Genomic DNA, 20,252 nt, shown 5'->3' with positions numbered 1-20,252 from the left:
TATAAGATTTAAACATCGGTAAACAACTGACTCTTACAAGATATACATCAGATCACTCACTACATATGTTCAACAGTATATGATGCCAATTTCGGTTATGGTACAGTTTAGTTTTGTCATAATTATTCAAAATAATATCTACATAATTTATCTAATAACTTTAAACAGATCTTTAAGTATGAACAAAAGTAAATATCCTTTTGAAATGTATGTCGATAATTTGGTCAAAACTCAAAAGTATCAATTGTAGCAATTTTAACATTTTATTATAAAAAAGTAAAAAAAAAAACGAACTCCAAGGTATAATTCAAAACGGAAAGTTTCGTATCAATTGGAAAAATTAAAAGACCAAACACATCAAAAGAATAGAAAACAACTATCATATTCCTGACTTGGTACAGTTATTTCCTGGTGTAGAAAATGATGGATTAAACCTAATTTTATAGATAGCAAAACCTCTTAATTATATGACAGCCGCGTTGGAGTGAACCGACTATATTATCCTTCTCGGTTAAACTCCTTATATTTAATCGGTTGTTAATAGTACTTTTTTATTCATATCACAACAAAGAGATAAGGAGAGGGATAATGATGCCAATAAGACCACTATGCACCCAAGTTCAAATGAAGTGGATGTAAGCAATTAAGTTATATGTTTAATACTGACCCCCTACGGATTGACAGAGGATTAGTCAAATCCTTAGGGGTGAGACCGTCTGACACCATCGCACTTAAGAGTTCCACCACACTTTAGAGTCCTACATATATATATATATATATATATATATATATATATAACGCGAGGAAGAATTAAATAAATTTGAACAAATAAACACTCATATTCCATAATGACCAGCCTAATCATAATGATTCATAATGGCATTATTGAAGGGAAGACTTCAGCTTATTTCAGCAGATGAACATGAAAACGGCCAGCGAACTTTCATTGATAAGTGGACGCACTTGTAATATTCAGGCCGAAAACTGCAATTTCTTCACGCGTTGTTCCCCTAAGTAAAAAATAACATAACTGTCAGTATATTTAATAAAATTAAATATCAGGTAAATACGCATATAAATAACTTCCCCACTTCTCAATCTCTCGATATACAACTTATATTTTCCCATTGGTTCGCATGCAATTGTTCTGGCAATTAACAATTCTTTTGTCATTTTCCACAAGTATGTTTATTATGTCTAAACAATTTCTATTTATCTCTTTTCGATTATTTTGGAAGTCTGAACCCAGCTTGTTGCTTTCCATTTAGACAATCAACTACTAGTTTTCAAATAAGCTTTGACAATCATATTTCCTGTGACGTTGTGTTGTCGTATGAAGATACACTATAAGGCGGTGGTGCACCCAAACATGGATTTGAATTCCCATTGTTTTGCATTATGTTTTCTGATGGATCACTTCTGGTCGATGATACTTCTGTATCATATCCCGATTCAGCAGGGTTGCTGTTAGTTTCGTTTGAATTCGTCAAGTGACTGTCTCTGACCGCAATGCTATAAGGAGGTGGTGTCACTACTACAAAAAAAAATATGGCATTTATTATAATTTATAGTTATACACAGGGTCCGAAAGGACGATAACTGTGTACACGGACCCAGTACCTTGACAGAAGCTGACAATCTTCAATATAAGTCTCAACAATTCATTAAAGATAAGCAGAATAACAGAAGGTGCACAAAAGAACATACACAAATCTGTTTAGGAAAAAAACCCACTTTATGTTTTTAATATCAGTATGTTAAAGAAAAAAGAAACAAGTAGCACAAACCTATCGATTACTAGTATATAAAAAAAAATACACACATATAATGAAAGTAAATTATAAGCTTAAAGTACTTAACCACCGGAGATGAAATCTTGGAGTATTTAATTGTTAACAGTTTCAGTAAACACAATTGATCAGAGCTAATCTGTTTCATCGAGAATGCACACATAAATAAATTGATATGTAAACCTTTCAATATCTCTTTGTTAATTTAAAAGACTTGCAACGTTAAAACTACATTCAAACGTCTTCACTACCATTACACAAATAAGGGATCTTCGTAAATTATACAAACAACAAATTGTTAGACATATAATAAACAATAACAAATGGCAGTGTTAACTGTAATATGGATTCATGCGACATGCATATACATGCATTAACCCCGCCGCATTTTTGCGCCTGTCCCAAGTCAGGAGCCTCTGGCCTTTGTTAGTCTTGTATTATTTTAATTTTAGTTTTTTGTGTACTATTTGGAAATTAGTATGGCGTTCATTATCACTGAACTAGTATATATTTGTTTAGGGGCTAGCTGAAGGACGCCTCCGGATGCGGGAATTTCTCGCTACATTGAAGACCTGTTGGTGAACTTCTGCTGTTGTTTTTTTTTATTTGGTCGGGTTGTTGTCTCTTTGACACATTCCCCATTTCCATTCTCAATTTTATGTATTTTCATTTTTTTTATTGACGTTAATTTAGTCACAACCAAGTCATGGTTCTTCTTTATGGCTTTCACTGAATGCAACGCACCAAGGAACTTGTCATGGATACCAGACTGAAAATTTCTATTCGCCAAATGCGTGCTCGTCGTCAAAAGACTCATCAGTGACGTCCGATCGAACATAACAAAATAAAAAAGGTCAAATAAAATACGAAGTTGAAGATCATTGAGGATCCAAAATTCAGACAGGTTTTGTCCAATACAGCTTATCTATCTCTGGGGTAGAAAATCCTGGGTACCATGTTTTTAAAAAATTGCAAAGTTATGTAAACTGGGTTAATTCATAGTCATGACCATATCAATGATCATTCATGTAAACACAAAAATGATGAATGCTTCGATGGGGATAACATCGGGTAATAAACTTCACAAGCAGTGGCACGGGGCTAGTGGTTCTCAATAATGACAATTTTCTTGCGCTGCGCAAGAAGCCAGAGCCACTAATGAAGCATGGACAGTTTCCATTTCAGATAATCTGATTGCATCCCGATTAAAGATTTGGGTTGCTTTGTGTAGTGTTTTATGTTTTTTTAAATGTATTTTCTAATATTGTCTGCTGTATGGCAACTCATGGTTTATATTGACACAAAACAGGGTGATACTTTTATTACTAAAGAATTGCTTGTGGTATGAACAAGCAATCCCTTTCGTTTTTCGAAAGCTTCGTATATTGCACCAATCATTTTTTTAAATTTCAATTACATTTTTAATCGCATTGACAGACTGTACTCCTTTTCCAATCAATTCCCGAGTTTTTTTTTGTTAAAGGTATATGTTCAAAACAGTATATAAAATTGGATTTAACTTTTCATGCAAAATCCATAAAGTATCTGTTAGTTATGATAATACATGGGAGGTTAAAGAATCAATGTAGTTAGTTTAGATACATAAACAAATAAACACTCTTATACATACTTCTGCACCTAGAAACTACACGTCGACCTGCAATGGTTTTGTTTTTATTTTGAAAATAAAAAATAAACTTAGATAAACTAAAAATCTCCTGGATTTTTTTTGGGGTTGTTATTATTTCATCATTTTCAATTCAATGGCATTAATCGAATATTTATGGATTCCAGTCACTCCTTGTCAGCATCCCAACTTTTGATTTCACGGCAAATAGATGTCAACGAATTTAATGTTATTGAACGTTGCTAATGTTTAGTTTAAATGATTAGGAGGACCAAACATATTATTTTGGTGATTTAACTGGGGACTGACTGACAAAAATCACGTTAAAGTTGAAAAGAACTGCAGTATGTGAATTAATTGCCACAGTTAACACATCAGAAGCTAAAACAAAACCCATGTTCAATCCTTTAGTAGCAATTGATCTAGATTTTCCCTTTTTTTTGTTTATCTCGGAAAATTCCTGTTGAAAGTCAGAAATGTGACGTTTGTTTTCCATTCGTTCTGTTAGTCAACAAAGTCTCAAGTTTGGTATTGTTAGTGTTTGTGTATTTCATTTTTAATCCTCCATGGAGTTCGGTATTTATGTTATACTTTTTAATGTTATATTGAAAGTAATGATTTGTTTTGTTTAATACTTTTCAATTTAAAAAATTGTTCCGGTCATTATTAACTGGGACACAAATACAAATGTGCATTTGGTGCATCAATATGACAACACTTAATGTTGCATTTCAATGATAATAATGATCAAAATAAACTTAATAATAAAAGTCTATTTGAAATACATGATAATAAAAAGTGTGTTTGTGTGTGTGATGTTGTGTGATGTTACATTGTTATTTCAGGTTAGGGTGAAGGCTGGCGCCTATTGATACGTTTAAACCCCGTACATTTGTTTGCACCTGTTCCAACTAAGAAATCGGATTTTCAGTGGTTGTCGTTTGTTGAGGTTGTTCATAAGTGTTATTCCATTTCGTCTTTTATATAGATTAGTCCGTTGGTTTTCCTGTTTGAATGGTTTAAGACTAGTCATTTTTGGGGTCCTTAATAGCTTGCTGTTCGGTGTGATCCATGTCACCGTGTTGAAGCCTTATTTGGATCTATAATGTAAAAAAGAAGATGTGGTATAATTGCCAATGAGACAAATCTCCACAAGAGACCAAATGACACAGAAATTAACAACTATAGGTCACCGTACGGCCTTCAACAATGAGCAAAGCCCATAGCGCGATGGTTTATTTTTTCACATTGTGACCTGGATGGAGAGTTGTCTCATTGACACTCCTACCACATCTTCTTATATCTATATAACAAATATTGAAATCTTTTATTTTTACCTTGAACTGATGATTCATGGTGGATGTAGTTAACGACTTGTCCAGAATGGGTCGGTTGACATCTTTTACTCTTTATTAAAAACCCAATGAGAATTAGCAATAAAATGAGAAAAACTCCTCCTGCTGCAGAGATTGCTATGGGCACAGCATTATTTTCGTTATTGACACCTTTTAAATGAAAAAAAAATTGTAACAGTAAATGATTTAGTCGTTTTTAATTAATTCTGTGATTTAATTAATATAGATATCTATAAATTATAAGATGCTGGAAAACAAATTTGTAAATCAAATTGTATTTATTGATTGTTTTCTGGTGTATAGTTTTGCCTCTACTTTATATAAGAAACACCAACTAGCACTAACATATCTTATCAATTGAGACATATATTCCTCAAATGCATAATGTTTAAATATTGTAAACAAAAAGTTATCAATGATAATATTTATGCCTATACAAGTAGTGAAAAATGAAATTCAAATAGAATGCAACTATAATGTTTAGTGACAACAATCCCTTGTCTCCCATGTTCTTATTTAAAGTTTCAAATACTTTGATAATGATCAGTATGGTTTTATAACATTTTGTTAAGATTTACCCTGGTTGCTTGAAGTTATTTAAATTCTGATAAATCAATCATAATTAATAATAATCACCATCCGTATCTGTGGTTGTTGTTAATGAACACCTCCCATAATTACTAGTGTTTGTGAATATTGTCACAGTGCAAACGGTGTGGTCAATCACGCCTTCATTCTTAAAGTTCAATTTTAATGTTTCTCCTGCTATATTCCAAGGAAGACACCAAGGGATATGTATTGCCCTGTCTAAAGTCTGTAAAAGCATGAACATATAATTACATGAATTACAAGAGAAAATAATCTTTAAAACTTCTTTAGAAGATTCATTGAATACTGTAATATTATTTGAAAGATATTGTTGGCAGTACAATATTGAATACGTATCATGTTTAAACAATTTAATTGTTAAATATTAAGGATACAACACACATAACAGTGGCGGATCCAGAAATTTTGATAAGTGGGGGCCCACTGACTGACTAAAGAGGAGGCCCGCTCCATTCACGCTTCAGGAATTCCCTATATAAGCAACCACATTTTTTTAAATCCGCCTCTGTATAAGGGTCAAATGTTCTTAGAAAACCATACAAGATACGCTTCTTTTTGTTTAAGTGTTTTTAGTTATGACGTTTTGTTTCGTTTTTAAAGGGACATTTCTGTCAATTTCATGTTAATTCACGATTTGACACAAATTACAATATTTGATTCAAACCATATTGAAATGTGTATCTAAATTACAACAACTCTGAAATAAACGATTAACATTGCATGAACGCGATGTATCCAGACGAACACCCAATACTGCCTTGCAGTTCTGCATAACAGAGTTGAAGATATTTATTTCTTCATATCTTCAACTGTGTATCTGGTATTAAGCACTGCAAGCCGTTTGACGTATCCCATGTTTTGATATGGTTCGTGTAATCCAACCTGTTTTATGCCAAGAGTTTGAAAAGCGGCTGTTTGTCATTTCGCGTTTTTTCTATTCGACCCATACATTTTTTCTTTGCTCTTGGTATGAAATACTTTCTGTAGCACCTGTGACCAATCTCCTTTGTGGAGGGTTATTTTTTTTCAACGGTTTTCTCTCAATCGATTCATGACTTTTGAGCACCGATATACTACTGTTGCCTTTGTCTAGTTTTCTATACAGTGTTTTGTAGACCGTTATTTCTTTGTTTGTGTTGAGATTCTATTTTAGCCATGGTGTTTTCCTTCGACTTATGTATTTTGATTGTCCCGTATTTCTCCCACCCCTTTATGTGAATTTTTGCAGATATTTCTGAAATTAAATCAAATTAACTGAAAATAAGACTTTCTTTGAAATTGTAAATAATTGTCTTTAGTAAAATGACACGAGCTTTAAATCATTTAAAAAGTTTAAAAAATCTGTATCATACATTTTTTACATAAAGTAAGTATCAAAATCTACCATAAACTAAAGAGACATTGATTGTCGAAATGATATGGTGCAGAAAAATGGTACTTACAAAATACAATTCGTGACCGACACTAATTTCTGCAATATGACAATTGTTCGCATTTCCACAGCAGTAACTACTAACTGTTATACAAATCTGTGGGTTATTTGTTACCGGGAAATATAAGTAACATGAATCTCTGTTGAACTGTGATGATGCCCTCATCTGATAGGTTACAGCGTAATTGTCCAAACAGTAATTTGTACCACATTCGTCTGGCAAATCAACTGAAAAACAACTGTGTATCTTTAAACTCGAATACTGTCGATTCTTTATTTTCGTAGATACCAATTTTTGAGGATTCTGTTAAACTTTCACTTTCGTGGATACTTGATTTCATGGTTTTGCTAATATTTGTATACAATCGTATAGAAAATATGTTATTCATTGAACATTTAAATTTGTGGTTGACCTGCTCCCACGAAATCTATTAAATTGGTTCCCAACGAATAATAATGAATCTACAGTAAGCAGGTGAAAAACTCCTACACAAAGAAGGTGGTTAATTAACTATGAAATGGCAGATTAAAACGAAAAACCGTGTTTTTGCCCCTGTTTTCTTTCTGAAAGTACTTAGTCAATTTGTTTATGTATCGATCGTTTATTGCAAGCTTCCGTTGTTCTAGTTATCCAATATATTATTAAAGGTAAGAATATTTCATTAACCTCTTTTAGCTAAAATATAGACCTTTGTGTTCTACAATCTTTGTTTGGCGAAGTTCTTGATCGGTAATGCCTCGTCATTATATAGATCTCACATTTTTAATTGATCAGAAAACCAAAGGATATGGGTTATCCACCCATGACATAATATATTTCACATGATAATTTTCGAATTCATAGTGCCAAAATAATTTAAAAAAAAATCCATACAATTGGTTATATATTCAATAAGGAAACATAGCAAGTACTAAAATACTTCTCCTCTATGAGCAACAAAATAACTTACTTATAGTTGTTGGTATCACACTGGGCATGTTTAGCTCATAGCAATTGTCCATGCACTCCTTCACAGTAACACTGATAGTAAAATTTGTCACTACTAGACTGACAAATGTTATATACATATCACTCGATTGTAAATGTCCTGTCCATTTTTGTGGTGCATAAAATGTCTGAAATTGAAAATAATGCAACCGTAGTTAAAATTCTGTGTGACTACAGGTTGAATTTCTGTAAATACTGACAATGCAATTTCCCATAGGAACTCCTTTTATGGCTAAAACTGTACCACTTTTACTAAGAAGTTTTGAAAAAAATCTTATCCTAGAATTGTAAGTTCATTTGCACCACAATTTTTTTCAAAGGTAAAAATATAGGGCTATGCGGCGTATTTTTTAACGTTTATATGCCCTGAAGTTTAAATTTACACTAATTTTCTTAACTACCCCTACCGCGAATGAAAGGTTACCACAGATTTCAATGTTAAACAATATGCACGTGTTTATTTACTGGTAACATTCCCAAATTCTGTCTCTGCGATATGGAACACAGAGAGCATAACTGGGAACCAGTATGTAAACCAAATTAATTTTCTATGAATATTCAATTTCTCCCCAAAACAGGCGTGTTTTCAGAAACAGCTGTATTTACAAAGTGCAACCTATACAGACATTTATTCATATAGAAAAATCTAAAATCAGTATTTCTCACATTAATACTCATTTATCAGATTTATAGTCTAAAGAAATCACTGTGTATACTTTAAGTTTTTCTTTACTATACATTTTATACCCCCTCTCCTGTTTCAATTTTTTTTAAAGAATTTGAAAACAATTTGAAAACAAGACTTTAATTAATGCCAGCTTACCCTATTTGCATATTTTCTGATAAAAAATACCTAGAATCTGTTAAAAACTGTTTTGTTAACATATTGAAAGCATATCAGAATATTATAAATGTAATGTTTAGCAGTCAATCATTACAACATTCAAGATTATATAAAGTATCCAATCCAACCTCTGTCTCCAGTCCACATCTTACTGTGTGCCTATTTGTCAATTAAAGAACACATTTTCTGCCTCAAATGGTCAATTTAGAATTCTTGTCACAACAGTATCATCTGTTACCATATATCTGACACAATTTAGCTACTATATATACTAGAAGTGTTCAAACAAAGCCATATTTGCAATAGTTGTATGTATGCAGATACCAGTCCGAGATATACATTCACTTAAAATGTTGTACAAATGACTGCTAATATCTGACATTTGCATAACTTCCAAGCATAGTTATTGTTTTCTATATCAAGAACTTCAAAATCATAAAATTATAGCATTTACAAGTTAAATCATTTGTTTTATGACCCAGGGGGTAAGCAATTTTCTATGTTTTTTGCCCCTGGGGCCTCAAATTTCCTAAATCCTTCTGCTGTTTCTAGCAATTTGGAATATTTAGTACATATTCAGGATAGAACACACTATTGTAAGTTTTCTTGAGATATTTTTTTTTCTAGCTTGTATTTATCATGCCGTGGTGACAAAAAAGCAGATTTAGGTGTTGCGACTTAATTTTGGGTTATCGAAAGGACACAAATACTCCATAAATAATATTCAGGAAGGATCTATGAGTTTCAATGACTGCGAAGAGTAAATATATGCACTTCTTAACAATTTAACTTACAAATATGCAAATATTATGAATTAATTTTGTATCCAGGACTTTAAGTAAACTATGCATACTGTAAACTGTGAATTTATGCTGAGCCCAGGATTCTATCAATCTTCATTAAATATTTATTAAACTTCATATTTGAGTTAATTTCTTTAAAATCTGTGAAATAAAGCAAATTTAATTAAATTCTGAATGTTCCTCTTTTTCACCCTATATAGGCTCAGAAAATATGAATATTCTACGGTTTTGGGTTTTCTATTCAATCTTTCGTGCTTGTTAAAAATGTGTTTGTGTGTTGACTTCATACACATCTTGTCAATAGCAGCTGATATAACTATCTTGGGTCGGGTTCGAGTTCCAGGTCTTTAGTTGTGTTTTTTGGTCTGTTGATTGTCTTTTGATCTTTTACTTTTTTTGCAAAAGCGTTGGCAGTTCGCTTTCTATGTCAACTGTTCCTTTGATATCTTTTGCCCCATTTTTCTCCAAAATTATCGATCCATGGCAATATTCTGATTGGTGATTTCTGAGGTTTCCATTCGTTTTATGTGTTTGAGCTTTTGATTTTGCCATTTGATTAGGGAATTTTCCTCGGAGTTTGATATTTTTGTGATTTTACTTTTTAGTATGATCATTCACAGATGCCGCGTGTGGAGCAGGATCTGCTTACCCTTCCGGAGCACCTGTGGTCACCCCTAGTATTTGGTGGGGTTCGTGTTGTTTATTCTTTAGTTTTCTATGTTGTGTCATGTATACTATTGTTTGTTTGTTTGTCCTTTTTCATTTTTAGCAATGGCGTTGTCAGTCTATTTTCGATTTATGAGTTTGACTGTCCCTCTGGTATCTTTCGTCCCTCTTTTACTCAAAATTTTTATCACTATAATGCATGTTTTTGTTCCTTTTCATGCAATTGACCTCAGTTTTTGTTTGTTACCTCGATTCGTATATCTTAAATCGATCATAGGGATTTCCAAATCGATAAACTACTGTTGCCGTATTAATGCGACTTACAAAATGTTTTGTCTGTTATTTTGATTCTTATCGTCGTCATCGATTACATACATTTCGTTGAACTACTTTTGCATGACTTTACATAATTACCCACATATTCGTTACAGCTACATGCTCATGTCATCGGTCACCGAAAATAGAGTATCTGACCAATACGTAGTAACTCATTCCTTCCAAGTTTTATATGACACATTGCCATTTATAACTTTTAGTCTATTGGTTTTAGATTGTACTACACTTAAGGTTGCAGACACCTCTAACTAGTTCTCCGAATATACCAGGTTTTTTTTTACAAATTTTGCACGTAAGGGTTATTCCAAAAATACCGCCATGCGCTTTGAAATCAGTCTCGTTTTTATTGAATTAAAGGAAACTCTGTTGTGTTTAAAGCCATACAGTGATAAATAGTTGGTAACTTATATGTATTATGTCTCTTGTGCAGATGTGTCTCATTGGCAATCACATCACATCTTCTTATTCTAAATATATATCTTCCTTTCCCTATTTGTTAGAACCATGCGATACGTAAATAAAGCCAAAAGTACTATACCAGTGTTCAAAAGTCATCAATCGATTTTGAGAAAAACAAATCTGGATATTAAGTAAAGCCGGGAGAAATATATCAACTATAAGAGGAAAAATAAAGTACGAACTATTTGATGACAACTGCCATATTCCTGACTTGGTAAAGGACATTGTAAGAACAAACGGTGGGTTGAACTTGATTTTATGGCTAGACAAACGTAACATCACTTACATTTTATTCTGCAGAGAATATCAATTGCGATATGTTATAATGCATATTTACCTCAACAGGTTTACTTCGATTAGGGTGTCCAGCAAATACATGAACTACAATCATTCCAGATATCGCTCTATTACCGATTAGTTGAACTGTTGCATTGTATTTATGTCTGGGTTGGAAGTCTGTATTATGAATATGAATAAGACAATTGGAACGGAGTAGAGAAGTGGATATGACGGCATTGAAATCAACGGAGGAACTGGTTTTATCGACAGACACAATGTTATTGCGTACACAGTTTTTCTCGTTTATCACCACATCTGAAAGGTAAACATAATGTTATATTACAAACCAATATTTGAAATAAAATTAATATTTTATTATGTTGTTAAAAAAAATAATGTTATATTACAATCATATTATCATGAAAGTGATTTCTTCATGTATCAACTTTATATACTTCTATATGTATATTACACTGTATGGAGAGAAAGAAAGGCTATTATAGTTGTTAGCGTTTGTTGTAAGGTTATTATCTTTTTGACATTTAGCGATCTTTTCTCTAATAAATAATGTCTGTGTCATTTTTGTCTTTTGTGGATAGTTGTCTCATTGGCAATCATACCCCATCTTTTTTTTATAAGACTGTATTTCAGTGCAACGATATTTTGGATTAACCATCACATTATCTGCCAACTAACGAAAATGAATACCTTAAGGTTCATGTGGACCCTATGGCTAAAATGGCCGTATTTTCACCTCAAAGTTTTCTCTGAGTACAGGCAAACCTGTGCATCAGGAAAAGATTTAAGGCAAAGCATGCCCTAGATAAATAGAATTCAAATGCATTGTATGATTTAGAAAATTCATAACTTAACTGGATTTTGCCGTACACTTTTTCCGTCTCTGCAAAAGATGATAAAATTAACAAACAGTTGAGTTTACCTTGATATGGTCCACTCAGGTACACAGTTTAAATAACCAATTATTGTCAGGTATCTATTGTCCATCTAATGTCCATGTCAATTAAAAATGCTCACTTTAATTTTTACCTGTGGGGAAGTTCTCAAACTTGTTTCCAAACTTAAAAATATAGTATATATACCAATACACATAATTAACAGCGCCTGGTGATGTTTGTTTCCAAACTTAGTTTATTTTGGCACCTTCTGGAGGAATGAAAAAATGTGCACGGCAAAATCCTGGTAAGTTTTTATTTCTTTAAAACATAAAACATACTAAAAATTCATTTATCTAGGGCATGCTTTGCCTGAATTTTTTTACAGATGCGGAAGTTTGTCTGTACCCAGAGTAAATTTTGAGGTGAAAATACGGCCATTTTAGCCATAGGGTCCACATGAACCTTAAAGTTTTTTTTCTTTTCTTAAACACCTTCTATTCCTCTGTGAGAGATGACAATATTCTAGATGGTTTGACTGTTGCTAGCTCTAATTTGGTGATTTTTTTATGGGGCATGATGAAAGTTTTGTTAGATATAAAAAAAAAAACCTATACATTTTGTTGTATCATTCATCTGTAAATTTAGATATAGTGGATTGACAAGGAGGTTGCGTGCTAAGAAAACATTCCTCGCAAAATTTTTCACTTGATCGTGATACTTTAAAGGGTGACATCTCAAATAAAGTAACACCCTACTACATTTTTATCCGTCATGTTACTCTCTCTTATTGTGTAATATATTGTACTTCTGTTACATAATACAAATGAAACTAAGATAAATTCCTCTTCCTTTGTCATTTTATAAAATTTGAAGATCATTTGACTATATTTTTTCATATTATCTGCGCTTTAAAATTTCTCAAGGTGACCTTCACACATAATTCATTTTCCCTTTATTTATTTTGAAGAGTATGTGCCATTGTTTCTCCCGTATGCAGTATATATTTATTTGTTGAATCAATATGATGTGCTTGCAGTAAATGAATGCATTTTGCAATATTGTATATTCATCAAGGATGTATGTCATAATTTGGTAATTTTGTATTTTGATCCGATACATAATTATTGCAAAAGTACGATGGCAATAGCCTGATTCGAATACAATATCAATTATATTAGGAAATTTGGTTTTATCGCCATTGGGACAATTATCCATTAGATAACAAAATTAACTTAAGGATATCCTTATGTGGAAATTAAAACATATATAGAATTTAAAATGATACTAAATGAGCTTTAATTATTAATAGGTTATTGAGCTCCTTTTCGAGATGATTAACTTATTATAGGTATGATTTGGTTTTCATATCAAAAGTAAATCAATATAGAATATCCTTGTATCTAGTGAATGACCATTCATTAGCTATTGCAATCTTGATGATGAAAATGTATAAGTGTTACGGGGCATTTGTTTTTGTATCATTGGAAAAAACTAAGGAAGCCGAAAATTCGTCAAAATTCCTGAACTTCAACTGAGTACATCCTTCAAAACGGTTCAAGATTCATAACAGTTATAAGAAAAGTCGGATTTTTGTCCATACAACATATTTGTAAGCACACATCCAACTATTTAGTGTTAAGATATCATATACGTTTTAAAGTAAGTTTAAACTATATTATGATGATTTACGAAAAAGCTATAGTTTCTGGAGTGAAAGGATAGGTCTCAAAACTAAATATCGTTTGAATAACTATAACAAAATATGCACTCTATCCTAAATATTCTGAAGAAAAAAATAGAATTGAAATTGAACAAATTGAGATGGAATAGTTTGGTCGAGCTTGAGTAAATAAACTCATCATAGATACCAGGACTAAATTGTGTATATACACTCATCAGTGAAGCTCGGATCCAGATAATTTAAAAAGGCCAAATAAAGTACGAAGTTGAAGAGCATTGAGGACCAAAAATTCCTAAAAGTGTTTCCAAATACAGCTACTATAATAAGGGTATTTATGCCTGAGGTAGAAACGACTTTGTATTTCAAAAACTCCAAATTTTGTAAACAGGTAATCTATAGATTAACCATATCAATGATAGTTCATGTCAGCTCTAAAAAGTGCTGACTACTGGGCTGGTGATAATTGATTTATAAGAAGTGAAAAAGACTAATTCGTTTTGCACCTGTTGTGTAGTGAAGTGGTACATGGACGCAATTCTTCCGTACAATTTCTGAATTTTTTTTAAATTTGAAGGCCGATATTATTGTGTTATATGACAACCTTTTATATGTTTTTTTTATTGGTTCCATATTATAGCGATAGAATATACACATATTGTATTCTAAATTCATAACTACAATAAAATCGTTCTCCTGCGAAGAAAATTAATACAAACACTGTCAGCGGTCCTTTTATTTACACTTCAGGTATAGTTATTAAACACAGTATTTTGACCTTATGAAAATGTGTTGGTTAATGTTTCATTATTAAGATGTAACATATACATTGTTGACGTGGATCTGTGCAGATTTGTTCTTTCAGTGTGTTTCAGTGTCATGATTTAATGTAAGTATCATTTGCCCTTAATGTTGTTTACAGACCATTTTTGTAATAAAATATGCACTTGCAATGAAACACAAGAAAACTGACCGTCTTTGTGTTTTGTTATTTGAAAGATAAGTTATGTCTTCGTGACTGCGGACCTTATTACGGAAGTTTATTTTATCTCGTTCAGCATTGTTATAAACGGTGTTTACTTCCGCATTGTAACTCCTTTTTTTTTCTCAGGCGCAAAAAAGGATGAAATTTGGGTCGGTCTGCCTAGATGAATTCTATATTTGTTTTAATTAACAAGATATCAACTAAGAGTGATGTGAATTTATACAAGTTCATTAAACATTGTATGGAAAGGGTTAACGCTGTATATTTTTGTCTGATAAATTGATAATAAGACTAAGTTTTTTTTTATGTCAAAAAGAAGCCCTCTTGCATATTTAGAATGTTATGTTTGAAGAAAGAAAATACAATGCAGATTAATATTATGCAGCCTTAAAATAGAAGTTGTCTTTGGTTTCAGCTTTACTTTAGTTATTTATGGTGTACTTGTTATTTTGTCAACTACATAACGAAAAAGTTTTGCTTGCTATAACATAACTTCTGACATTTCTTTTTATCTTGAAAGTGCCTAAGCTATAACTCTACATCATTATTATAATGAAAGCATACTTAAAAAAGATATATCTGAAAATAGTATCAACAATAATTGAGATTCAAGTTAGTAGAAGTAGCCCCGTACTTTACCTTGTACACTTGGTAACAGTGTTTATTTTATTATATATATATTTTTTTTATCAAAATCACAATGGAACATATAGAAAAAAGCACATTATGTGGGATGTCGAAGTATCAGTGGTATCAACAATGCCCCAAAGCTAGTGTGAATTCTTTCACTACATAACGTTTATCTACATAACAATTGACATAATTTTGTAATGTAGTGGACATTTTTGTTATTTATTTGACAATGTCGTTATGTAGTTGACAAAATTCAAAAAGTCAAAAGTGCACGTTGACCACTGGGATAACTGAAGTTATCAGAAAGATAGTAAATTTATCATAAAATATTTAACGAAAATTTCATCATTTATTAGTACCTTACATTGATACTGCATCTCGTATTACACGAGATTGGGTGGTGGAATCTGTTTCTCTAATGATCTTTTAACATTATGCAGGCAAACTTATTCCTTCTTTTCGAATGATCTGCAAAAAGCTGTGTTCTTTCTATGTGACGTCGTCAGGCATGGTCGCCTTTTTTCATGCCGTAACAATAGGAAATTCAGAGGAAAGCAAGAAAATTCGACGTCACAATCGGATTTTAACCAATGAAGTACTGAGATCAAACGAACAACACGTTGATTAATTTTTTTTTATACAATGGGTGCAGAAAGGGATAAATTGACGAAGAATTAGAGAAATCAACATAATTGATATCTTTATTTTGTAGACAAATTCCGTATTTTTTGTTATTTATTTGCGTTTAAAATGATCCTCCGAGTTTCATTAAGACTGTATATTTTATATGATGTTTATATAAATTATTAATAGTTAGAATATTTGAAATTGAATTAAATTAATAAACAAAAATCAACTTCTATCTAAAATATGAACTGATTTTGAAAACGACTGATTTTTATAGTTCGTTCTTATGTTGTACTGTTATACCACTGTCCTAGGTTAGGGGAGGGTTGGGATCCCGATAACATGTTTAACCCCGCCACATTATTTATGTATGTGCCTGTCCCAAGTCAGGAGCCTGTAATTCAGTGGTTGTCGTTTGTTTATGTGTTACATATTTTTTTTCGTTCATTTTTTTTTTACATAAATAAGGTCGTTAGTTTTCTCGTTTGAATTGTTTTACATTGTCTTATCGGGGCCTTTTATAGCTGACTATGCGGTATGGGCTTTGCTCATTGTTGGAGGCCGTACGGTGACCTATAGTTGTTAATGTTTGTGTCATTTTGGTCTTTTGTGGATAGTTTTCTCATTGGCAATCATACCATATCTTCTTTTTTCTTTTTTTTTGTTATACCAAATGAACAAACTATAAAAATCAGTTGAAAAGTGCTCAACTTTTCAGATCAATACAAAAAGTAAAATAAAGAATCTTTATGAAAAAAGTAAAATAACAAAACTACCAAACTTTGAGGAAAATTCAAAACAGAACGTCCATACCCAAATGGCAGAATCAAAAGCTCAAACACATCAAACGAACGGACAACAACTGTCATATTCAAGACTTGGTACAGACATTTTCCTATGTATAAAATGATGAACTTAACCTGTTTGATAGCTAGCTAAACCTGTCACATATATGATACTTTCATAAAAATAACTATTTTTACAACGATGTTTTATCAAAACAAATATGTAACAAAGAAATATAAAAATGCATATGGACAAAGCACATCAGCAACAATGAAAGACAAGAATAAAACCATTACCACTTCACAATTTCATAATGTGACCGAGCCATGTAAAACGAATATCACAAAAAATAGATTAAACAGTAACAGTAATATTAAATACAAAAAAGAATATTATAACACGTTATTAAGATGAGAAACAATATCAGTACCTAAAATATATACTTCAAAACCATCGAGTATTATTTGTGAAGTAGATTCGGAATATTTTTCAACATGGTCTTGGCACCTTCCGATGAACTTTTATATTAGAAAAAGAACGTGCGTTCTTTGACATACCCCTGGTTCATTAACTTTCTTCTCAGACATACACTGGTGGCGTTTTACAAGGTCTGAGTAGGAGTTGCAAGCTCTTGAATCCCGAATAAGTTGGGAAATATATATCCCATATGCAGATGAAGCTTGTATATTGCTACTCAGATGTGAAAAATTTATAATTTTAAATATTGATCGTCTCGTTTGTCATATATTATGGTACTGATTAATTAATTGATTGTTGGTTGCTTTACGCCGCATTAGTACAAAAAGGCTATATCGCGGCGATATTTTGGTACTGAGAAGGCTGTGTATGTCACAAAAACAAATAACAAGCGTGGACGTGGTAGGGTACTTTTACCTCCCCATAACAAAAAGACAGTAAGTACAGATCAAAGGGTACACGTAGAAGTATATCGAGAAAAAATAACTGCTTATAACAGAGTGTATACCCAGGAGCTCTAATTGCAAATAACAGAAACGGTCAGTAAAGGTATTTAATTGAGATAAGTATTCCAAATTTATAATCAAACGTTGTTCGATATAGTTAAATTATATAGAATTATTCCATGATACAAAAATATGTTAGGAGTACAAACTTAGTAAATTGTTACAGCATATATGCAATAAAGATATTTTTACGTTAAAAAAATGAGTACAAACATGTAGATAAAAATCTGATGTAGGTATTGGTTTCCAGGACATCAATGGCAATGTAATATTAATTACAAAAATGTTTTTGTAATAGCAAAAAAATAGTGTAATAGTATCCGCGAAAAAAAATGATATCTTCTATAATATGCATTTTGTTTTTGTCTCATTCTAGATTTACCGCATTGACTTTTGACATGTTGGTTTTTATTATTGTCATCATACTCTTCACACCTGTATTTGCAAAGCAGAAAAAAACCTGATTAAAGGTGTAAAATGTTCTTTGTATGATTACCGACGATAACAAATTTGGAAATATTTCTAATACGGTTAAGTTGCTTTTTTAAAGAGTTTTTTTATAATCCTTTAGAGGCTCTTAGGGTACATTATTAAAATTTAGATTAATCAAATGGTGTTTTTGTTAACATAAAAAAAAGTTAGTTTTGATGAGTGAGGAGTAATTTTATAGTTTAATGAACCCTTACATTTTTTTTTCGTTTTTGAAGAAGCAGATCCATTCTGAAAGCAACATTTGACAAAATAATAATACAATGTATATAAATATAATGTAAATAAAGGCAACATTTACATTACTGCTGTTCAAAGTCATTAATCGATTGAGAGCAAAAGACTCCGGGTTACAAACTAAAACCGGGGGAAACACATCAACTATAAGAGAAAAACAACGTAACAATAGAACACTGAAGTACTACTAAACATTTTTAAAGCGTTATATGTGACTTTATTGACTGAAACTACTTTTTCATGGAAACCAACATGGCGGAGGAAATCTTCGATGCTCCAAAATAAAATATATTTAGACCAATGAAAATATTTGAAAATAAGAAATTGCTAATTTTAATTGTGTTTTGGGGTTTTCCATCGAAAGTTTGTCTGTAATTACGAAAAACAAAATGTAAAATGAATCTGGTAATCAAACAGTTGCACATTCCATAATTACTGTGAAAAAAGTGTTTGTGTTCTGCTTTGTTTTTTGACACGGGTCATATATAAATTCACATTCGACATTTTGAAAACAAAAATTTGAACCAAATTACCAATGCATTTTTTCCGAGATTCTTTTGTTATTGAAAATTTGTAATTTACTACGTTTGCAGTGTGCTCCCTTACAAAGTATTACCTATTACTAGACTTTAAACTGTTTGATCAGATATGAGTACTATGTTTTATGAAAAAAAGCAATTTGCCAATTTATCGTTTGCTGGTTAATTAATATTTCAAAAACTGTGCTGACGTAAAATAAATTAACGAAATGGGATGCATTATTAAGATATTTCTGATTTTTATTTCAATATTTTTATTTGTAATATGTGTGCCGTTTGTGCTTCATCATTAAAATGGGAGCATACAACTATTTAAGTATTACATCCTTACAGAAAAACGATTATTCAAAATAAATATGAAAATTGATAACTGAAATATATTCGGCTACATGTCATCAGTTCTAATTTCCTGTTTGTAAATAAACATTGTATAAAATATTATTTACAAAAAACAAAACTGATCATATTCATTTTGCAAATAATTAAAAAAAAAATAAAAAAATTAGATACTAACAATTTATTTTCAAATTGATTGTTCTCAATAGATGAGAAATAAAGAACGACAAGTTTAAAAATACCTATTATCAATACTATTAAAATAAAATAAATACTGATGACTTACATGAGCAATCATACAACTTCAGGAAGCTAAACAGACACAGGATCGAAAATATCAGTTGATGTTGTTTTTTCAAATCCATTCTCATAAAATACATGAAAATCGCATTTAAACTCGGTTTAAATCTTTTATTCTTATCAATCTACTGCAAAAATAAAGATAACAATCTTACACGTCTTTATGACTTGAACTAATTAAGTTTTTTGATAATGTCGCATCTGTAACTGATATAGATAATGCAATATTTAGCAGGTAATAATATATGAATGAAATGCATACGAAATATTTATTGTAATCAACCAATAGCATCTTTTTACTTAAATCAAGGTGGAGAATTTCACCCATGAGTACCCATATATCACTGACATATAAATAGAGGCATATGTATATTTAGATGAAAAAAGCCGTGACTGTCCGACTTATGCCTCAGTGGTGTTGACCCAAATTTACATCGTATTGTGTTTTTAGAAGAAAAAAAATAAGGTAATTTATTTTGGGGGATTTCATTAAGTTGTTATGAAAGCTTAATACCATTTTGTAAACATGTGTTTTGGCAATTAAACTATCAAATTCGTTTTAGTATAATGGTCGG

The 20,252-nt window shown here is 31.4% G+C and overlaps 1 protein-coding gene across 2 annotated transcripts; it reads right to left on the bottom strand.

The window, feature by feature from the left end:
- Positions 1–1,065: 1,065 nt before the first annotated feature.
- LOC134705362 (uncharacterized) lies at positions 1,066–19,870 on the bottom strand. 2 transcript variants are annotated; one of them, XM_063564107.1, is made up of 8 exons: positions 19,664–19,870; positions 11,247–11,503; positions 7,764–7,929; positions 6,824–7,041; positions 5,409–5,586; positions 4,755–4,922; positions 3,421–3,447; positions 1,066–1,534 (listed from the first exon to the last, which is right to left on the bottom strand). In XM_063564107.1, the coding sequence occupies exons 1-8, from the start codon at positions 19,755–19,757 to the stop codon at positions 1,305–1,307; spliced, it is 1,338 nt and encodes a 445-aa protein (XP_063420177.1). In that variant the 5' UTR covers positions 19,758–19,870; the 3' UTR covers positions 1,066–1,304. The 2 variants fall into 2 exon arrangements, with proteins under 2 accessions (XP_063420177.1, XP_063420178.1); XM_063564108.1 differs by lacking the exon at positions 3,421–3,447.
- Between the last annotated feature and the right edge of the window lie 382 nt (positions 19,871–20,252).

The sequence above is a fragment of the Mytilus trossulus genome, chromosome 2 (assembly GCF_036588685.1).
Source record: "Mytilus trossulus isolate FHL-02 chromosome 2, PNRI_Mtr1.1.1.hap1, whole genome shotgun sequence".
Taxonomy (NCBI): Eukaryota; Metazoa; Mollusca; class Bivalvia; order Mytilida; family Mytilidae; genus Mytilus; species Mytilus trossulus.
The sequence above is the reverse complement of the archived record's forward strand: the minus strand, read 5'-3'. Positions and strand labels throughout refer to the sequence as shown.